This window comes from Pygocentrus nattereri, chromosome 2 (genome assembly GCF_015220715.1).
Source record: "Pygocentrus nattereri isolate fPygNat1 chromosome 2, fPygNat1.pri, whole genome shotgun sequence".
In the NCBI taxonomy this organism is placed as follows: Eukaryota; Metazoa; Chordata; class Actinopteri; order Characiformes; family Serrasalmidae; genus Pygocentrus; species Pygocentrus nattereri.
This window is the reverse complement of record NC_051212.1, coordinates 41,587,604-41,596,570: the sequence shown is the minus strand read 5'-3', so window position 1 is coordinate 41,596,570 and position 8,967 is coordinate 41,587,604. Positions and strand designations below refer to the sequence as shown.

Genomic DNA, 8,967 nt, shown 5'->3' with positions numbered 1-8,967 from the left:
ACTCTTACAGTTATTTAGTTATATATGAGAGTTTTACGCTCCAAGCTTGGCGTGTTTTGTGTTCCATTGTAAATAATATAATAAAATATCCCTGTGTCTCTATGACTGCTTCTGACATACACATATTTTTACATTATTTCTTTATGTTGTTGGTTGGTTTGCATTTAAGGGTTAAATGACAGCATAATGAAATAATACAAATGTGCTTCTAGTCATCAGTCTTGCTGTACTTTAATAAGGATTACAATTAAACTGAGACAGAATGACGCAGACGCTCGGAGATAAAAGGTGAATGAGAGGCTTTACTAGTGCAAACAGAATCCACAATCATAGTCAGGTCACATGCAATGGTCAAATCTAGAAAAGACAATATACACCAAAACACAAACATAACCAGGCGAAAAGTCCAAAAGGGATCAGGCAAAATGTGAGTCAAAAAACAAGGCAAAATGGCTCAGAACAGGAATAAACAGTCAGAAATAATGTTCAGCAGCTCTGAAAAGAAGCAATACCTCACAGTGAGACCATCTACAAGCCCAGGCTTTAAACTAAACTAATCAAAGAAGAACAGGTGTTATTGATCAGTACTCTGGGGAACTGGAGCGCTGACTGGAGCGTGAGACTGAGGCTGGAGTCACTTTGCATAAGTTTCATATGAAATATAAAGTGCCACTCATTTTAAAGGAGAGCCACAAATTCAAATCCAGAAGCTACAGATGATCTAAGAAGACCCACAACTGAACTGAACATGAGATTTCCTCTCATGGCTGTTTTACTTGGTCCCTCATTTCAGCATCTTTTAATGAATAACTCACTTCACTCCAGCAAATCTAGACTAAAGCTGCCTTCTTCTGGTAGCTTCCCAACACACAAGGCATCCTGCAATGAGTTTTTGTACAGTGTAGCTGGGTTTCCTGTCACTGTGGGCTCCATGGCACAGTAGTAGAGTGCAGAGTCTGATACTTCAGCAGAGGAGATTGAGAGTGTCCAGTTGTTGTTATTGTCTGTAGCATCCAGGCGTAAGAAAGTAGGATCTGCACGGGTCACATCAGCTGATCCTGGATATTTCAGCAGTAAGTACTCTGGTCTGGATCCAGTATACTGACGATACCACTGCAGACTATTAGGAGTAGTACTATATTCATACTTGCAGGAGAGAGTAACTGTCTCATCTTCACGAGCATGAATCAGCACTTTGTTGTCCAGTGGTCCTATTGACTGTGAAACACAGCTCTCTGTGAAGAGAAAGTCACACATTTTGCACCTTTTTCTTCTTTAAACAAAAGTTGACTTGCCAATCAACCCATCTTAACACATGCACAGCATAAACACACATCACCACAATGTCAGTCACAGAAAACACAAACATGTATTTCATATAATTATAAATGCAGTTAATAACACACACCTATCATAATCATAAAGACAGTCAGAGAGCACAGATACATCATGGTGGTTCCAGTGTTCAGATAATGAGGAGAGATGTGGTGCTACTGTTCAAGCATGTAAAGACTCCTCCTACATATGTCAGTGGATCTGTTATTGGAACAGAGTGCAGATCAGGAGAATAACACGGTTCTCAAATTTTACAGCTAACAAAATTATTCTTTAGTATTTATTTTAAAGGCCAATGAACAGTACATTGTTTTCTTTTCACTCTGTGTTCTCTGTATCTAGTTTCTGTGGGTTTTGAGTCGTTAGTTTGCCGATAATGTAGTTTGTTAGTTTGCATATTTCACTCTGGACAGTTTCTCAAACCTTGGCCAATATTGAGCAGCTTCGGTCACCATATGACACTTAAGAGACTGAAGAGAGGAGCAGCTCCAGATTTATTAGCATGGCCACCCTACCACAACCTGTAAGTAGCACCAAGAACATACTTTGTATGCAGACATCAGAGAACAAATTAAAATACAAGTGCAGGCACTTTACAGCAGTTTAAAATCTATGAATTCTCCAGTACATCCAGTGTGTTTCTACAGAGATTGCATTACTCTGTGCTTAATGTTATACATCTCAATGTTATACGTCAATCAGTGTGTCTCAAAAACCTGAACTCTAACATCTAACTCTAGGCATGTCCACATATTTTTGTCCATATAGTGCATATGTTCATGTGTAGACTCTGTATATGGCAATTTTGTCTGAAGTACTTGTAGATCTTTCATACAACATGCTACATATGTAGATTCCACACATTACCATCATATATGTAGGACTGTTTGCGTGAACCTGCATTTTGTTTGTCCAAAGCATTAACCACAGTGATAAAAATATAGAGCTTTGCAACGGTTTAATGTTAAATATAAACTGTGACTCAATATAGCTTCATGGCACAGTAGTAGAGTGCAGAGTCCGATACTTCAGCAGAGGAGATTATCAAATTCACTGTTTTATTATTTTCTGTAATATGCAGTCGTGGGAAACGTGGCATCGCATAATTCACATCAGCAAATACTCTGGTTTGGATCCAGGATACTGACGATACCACTGCAGACTGTTTGCGGTACCACTATATACATACTTGCAGGAGAGAGTGACTGTCTCATCTTCACGAGCATGAACCAGAACTTTGTTCTCCAGTGGTTCTATTGACTGTGAGACACAGTTCACTGTGAAGAAAAAGAAATTACATTAATGTTGCATCCTTTTTTCTTTTTAAAAAATAGATTAAGTGCTAGTCAACCAAACTTCCATCCATCCATCCATCCATCATCTTCCGCTTCTCCGGGGTTCGGGTCGCGGGGGCAGCATCCTGAGCAATGAAGCCCAGACCTCCCTTTCCCCAGCCACTTCCACTAGCTCCCTGGGAGGGATTCCGAGGCGCTCCCAGGCCAGCTGGGCGATATAGTCACGCCAGCGTGTCCTGGGTCTTCCCCGGGGTCTCCTCCCCGGTGGACTTGCTTGTGACACCTCCCAAGGGAGGCGTCCAGGAGGCATCCTAACAAGATGCCCGAACCACCTCAACTGGCTCCTCTCGACGTGAAGAAGCAGCGGCTCTACTCCGAGTCCCTCCCGGATGACCGAACTTCTCACCCTATCTCTAAGGGAGAGTCCAGCCACCCTGCGGAGGAAACTCATTTCAGCCGCTTGTATTCGCGATCTCGTTCTTTCGGTCATTACCCAAAGCTCATGACCATAGGTGAGGGTGGGAACGTAGATCGACCAGTAAATCCAAACTTCACCCTCAACCAAACTTATGACTGACAAACTATAAACACACACATTACCACAATGTCAATCACAGAAAATCTCTTATAGTTACTGTAGTCACTGTAGTTAATAACACACACACACACACACACACACACACACACACACACACAATCATCATAACCATGAAGTCAAAAACAGAAAACAAGCATGTATTTCAAAAAGACATAAGTAGTTAATAACACATACCTATCATGACCATAAAGACAGTCAGAGTTATTTAAAAGTTATTTAAATTTGACTCCTAAGAAAATGACTTTTTTCTGAGCCTTCCTCATTTCACCTTGTCCTCTCTGTACTTTGTTTCTATGTTAAATTCATGGATGTTTAATTCTAATGTATATTTGATGTGGCTGATGAATGTTCAAGTTTTTGATTGACTTTGATTATGGCTTTGATTATAGCAGATTTTTTTGTTCTTTTTTATTTTATTGCTATAGACACAGTGTTTAGATGCTTTTTAGATGCTTAACTTACTTTCAAGATACATTCAACTAAATTTCTACTAAATTGATCATAATTAACCCTAATCCTAATCCTAACCTTAACCTCACCCCAAAACCTAAACCCAATCCTTGCCCTGGTCATAACCCTAACCCTGGTCCAAATCCTAATCCTAACCCCACCACTGTTAAAAATCAGCATCTGTAGATAATCTATGACCATCCAAATAAAGTGAGAATAAAAAACAAACAAACAAACCAAAAAAGGTGTATTATACTCATAAATAATAAAATAAAACTCCAGTTCTCCAATTTATTTAGCCAGGCTGACAAGGCAAGGTACATCAGGTTATCAGCAATATGTCTCTGTGACACAAAGTAACCTACAAAGTCAATATTACTTTACCCCATAAAGTGTCATGATCGACCTGATATCAGAAAGAAACAATATCACCTGGCAAATGCTAACAACCTTTATCACATGAGTTTTTCCTCATATTGGAGTTTATATTAGATATACATTTATAATGGATATATTGAAGTTTATGTGGAATATTTATAAAGGGAATTTAGGTGTTATGTAGCCTTATGAACATTTCCCTACAGTAAAGTGTTACCAATTTTACATAGATAATATTATTTGGTTTTGTAGCTATAAATATGAACCACAAAGAATGCATTCATATAGATAAACAAATAAATATTTTAAAAAACAATTGATAGAGAAAAAATGTTTCAAGGTCATCTTGTTGAAATTTTCATCTGCTTCCCAAATTCAATTTCTTGACAGATTAAACTCTCCTCTAATGTCCTGGAACATAGCTCCATTTATGTTTTCTTCAGTGATGTGCAATGCACCAGTACAGTTTGCATAGCAACAGCCCCATATCATTATGCTACCACCTCCATATTTGTGGGGTCATACATGTTTTCTCTCGCCAGACATGGTGAGCTGAATTTTTCATAACAAGCTGGATGGACCCTCTCCTCTTTAGCCTGGAGGACACAGCGTCTCTGATTTCCAAAAAGAATTTCAAATTTTGATTCACCAGTCAGGACTTTTTCACTTCACTTTAGTCCAGCTTAAATGAGCTCAGGCCCAGAGAAGGTGGCTGTGTTTCTGTATCCTGTTTACATATGGTTTCTACTCATGGTTGAAGCTGAAGTTGCTTTGTGGTTGCAGTGGCAAACTGTGTTTGATATTATGTCTTTAGTATCTTTAATAAAGTCTATTTTAAAAAGCAGACTGTGTTCACAGACAATGGTTTTTGAAAGTGTTTTTGAGCCCATGCAGTGATTTTAACTCCAGAATTATGTCTGTTTTTAATGCAGGGCCATCTGAAGGCCAGAGGTGGCGGCCAGCTGGTGTTAGTTTTCGTCCATTTTGGAACGGCTTTGTGAAAGTCCACTCCCTAATCCAATAGAAATATTAGGGGAGAACCTCAGGTATGGTATTCATGCAAAAAGTCCAACATAACCAAGTTGAAGCAGTTATGTAAGTGAAAATAGGTCAAGATTCCTCCAAGTCAATGTGCAGGGCTAATCAACATTAAAAGAACAGTTTGGTTGAAGACATTGCTGCTCAAATGAGTCACACGACTTACTGGAAGCAGAGGATCACATACTTATGCCAAAAGCATTGCATGTTGGGTTACTTTGTTCAAAAACTGAATAAAAAAACATCTTCATTGTTTGTGTTATCTGTTTAATTATGTTATCTGTTACCACTGTTATGACTCAAATGAAGTTCTGATGATATTTTAGGTCACATTTATGTGGAAATTCACAAAATGCTAGAGCATTCACAAACTTTCAGCACTGTGTTTTGATGCCACTCCAGTTGCTTTCTGCTTCTATTAACATTTTATACATTGTCAAAACATATTTATACTCCATTTACAATAACTCATGTATCAACCCTATTTTTCTGTGTATTCTCATGAAGAGAGCAGCAAAACATGAAGCATTTTCCTGCAGTGAGTTTTTGTACAGTACAGCTGGGTTTCCTGTCGCTGTGGGCCTCAGAGCACAGTAGTAGAGTGCAGAGTCTGATACTGCAGCAGAGGAGATTATCAGATTCATTCTACTTTTCTTCAATGTAGCATTCAGTCGTGGGAAAGGAGGATCTGCAAGGCTCACAGAATCTGATCCTGGAAATGTCATCAGTAAATACTCTGGTCTGGATCCAGGATACTGACGATACCACTGCAGATTATCCACACTACCATTATACTTGCAGGAGAGAGTAACTGTCTCATCTTTAACAGCATGAATTTTGTTCTCCTGTGGTTCTATTGACTGTGAAACACAGTTCTCTGTGAAGAAATAAAGAAATCACAAACATTTTTCATTTTCTTTCGTTTGTTCTTTCCTTCTTTTTTTACAGAACATGAACTGCCATTGAATTTACCACTAATACATCATTCAAAATCACATGGTTGCAAATTCAAAAGCAGAAAACATGAAAATCTCAGATACACATAAATGTAGTTAATAACACTTACCTAGCACGATCATAAAGAGAGTCAGAGAGCACAGAAACATCATGGTGGTTCCAGTGTTCAGATAATGAGGAGAGGTTTAGTGCTACTGTTCAAGCATGTAAAGACTCCTCCTACATTTGTCAGCGGATCTGTTATAAACACAGAGGAATGTAGATCAGGAGAATAACACGATTCTCTAATCCCTATGCACTGAACTCAATTCAGCAAATCTAGATTAAACCTGCCCTCTTCTGGTACATTTCTGTCATCACATGTCTGTGTGTTACTGGTTGTTTCAGTGGCTTAAACACAGTCCTCAAATGTAAACCATTGTGTGAAATACTCCATGTCAGTTTGACACAGAATTCAAGTATTTAAGCAGATGTCTGCAAGCACTATGCACAGCTGTCTTCAGCTGGTTCAAAGATGTATTGAAAAAAGCTTTGGAGATCAAAATGGATTATGTGGTGAAGTGGAATGTGCATCATATTCTGTGGTAGAGGGTCACTCAAATCCCCTGATATAGTTATATTCAGTAGGTAGTCCAGTTTAGATGAGGGATATTGGTGATACCAATAAAACCAGTACACATTGCCTCTGCTGTAATGGCAGGAGAGGGTTACAGTGTCACCCACTGAAACCTGCTTTTCAGTTTCCAATGGACTGATCGAATAAACTCTGATATAAAAGAGAAAAAAACATTTTAAATTTAAGCCGAGACTCTAAATCTAAAACCACTGTAACCAGGTACCAGTTTATTTTGCTATTTTGTTGTTGAGGTGTAAACTGTTAAGTATGTGATCGTATAAAGTATATATGTAGATGTGTATTACATACATACCTACAAGCAGTATCAAGACAAAATTAGCAAATGTCAGCATGATGGGAGATCCTCTGTGTTCAGTGACTGAAAACATGGCATTGAAGGAAAATTACACTTAGGTCACTGAGCCGCAACTTGCCCCCATTTTCAAAGCATTGATGATGTTATACAGTAATATTCAAAAGTCCGTTCACTTATTATTTTCCACTTAATATGGCCATTGTCAAGGTACAAATAAGTTATTAATTTTTCATGGGATTTGTCAGAGAAGATTAGATAGAAAATTATCCACTTGCATGAGAAACAGTCCATTCAAATGCAAATATGTCAATAAATTAGTTTCATTCTGACTTTGGGGGTAACTTGATTTTATGACTGTAGTATTATATTGACGTGTCATTTTGACCTAAAACATTTTACTAATAATGGCATTAAAAAAACGTCTTACCCATAGTTTCATTGAAGAGCCTGGCCTGAAAAGGCTTTAAGCACAATAGGTATGACAGATTATGTGATTATGATTATATCTAACACAGTATTGTGTGCTAGATATAGTTTAGATGTCAAGTTAATTGTAAATAATCATTGCAAATTCACCTTGATGTTTATTTTCATGTTGTAGATGCATGTCTATGCATTGCATCTGAACATTCCTCAAGAAGGCAGAGACAAAAATGTCTGTATTTAATCTTTGATAATGAAAGAATGGGGCAGTAAGGGGCATTTAAGGAGGCTTTGCAGATGTTCATTTGTAAACCAGTATGAGCTTCAGCAAGATGATGCTTGCTCTCCCAAGCATGACGGTTGAGGAAGCTGAAAGTCTAAATATAAAAGCTCCCACTTCTGAAAAAGCTGTTAAAATTCATTGGGAGTCATATAAAAAGTTTAACGTAGTGAAGCTTAGTTTCTTGTAACTGGACTGCAGGGCACAACAGAAGAGTATGATACTGCAGCAGAGGAGATCTCCAGACTCACTTCCATAGCAGTTTATGAAGTATGATGGACAGTCATGCACGAGGTGTTTCAGTCTTAATGATACATTCAGTGGATTGACCCCAAAAACTCTGGTCTTGATCCAGACTTTTGCTGATACCAGTGGAGACTGTAAGCTGAATCATCATATGGACAGTGTGGTTCTGCTGCCTTCACTCATGTTGACAGTCTTACCTGTAAAGATATCACAGCAGTATATTCTTGCTGTCAAAATATCTTTGATCTCCAAAAATAATAACTTTACAGGAGAAGGAAAAAACATTCTTAACTTATAATAGATATTAATGAAATATTAACATTAATATTTTTTTCCATGAAATTTTGGAGCATTTCTATTGGTATGTTCAAAATAAAATGTTCACATGACAAAGTGTAACTGGAATGTTGAAACAATGCAACAAAAGAAAAAAATAAACAACAAATATGGAGATGTCTTAAGTACCCAAGACACATTTTCAAAATCTATTTGTTTGTGTAGTTTGTGTTGAGTTGTGCTGAGAAAATTGTTAATATTTGAATAAACAAAATCTATAGAATATTAATTAATAATATATATATATATATATATATATATATATATATATATATATATATATATATATATATATATATATATATATATATATATACACACAATGAATAGTGATTTTCTGGATGTTAGTGTTTGTTTAACCATTTTCAAAACTCTCCCCGAGGGAGCCCAGTATTACAGTATTATATATAGTTAAAAGCAGCTCCTGGTTTGACCAATCAGTGCTTCATTAAATTGTACTCATGTCTGGTGGCTGTGAAGGTGTCAAGGAAAAATATTGACCCAAGAAATTCCTGTTACTTTTTATTGTTTTTATGCTTACTTGAATTATGAGTATGCCTTTATTCTAATGTATATTGTGATAAACTCATTGCTGAGGTAAATTGTTTAAAAATTTGCTTACATGCCTAAAACTTTCATACAGTACTGTATGTTTTCTACATGACAGAAAAAATATAATATTTAGATATTTAAAGACAT

General features: G+C 37.1%; 1 pseudogene and 1 gene segment (V, D, J or C); both read right to left on the bottom strand.

Moving 5' to 3' along the window:
* Positions 1–665: 665 nt before the first annotated feature.
* Positions 666–1,419, bottom strand: LOC119261842. The segment is given in 2 exon segments: positions 666–1,235; positions 1,409–1,419. Coding segments are annotated over 2 exon segments (426 nt in total).
* An 898-nt stretch (positions 1,420–2,317) lies between these two features.
* Positions 2,318–3,334, bottom strand: LOC119264946 (annotated as a pseudogene).
* Positions 3,335–8,967: the final 5,633 nt, after the last annotated feature.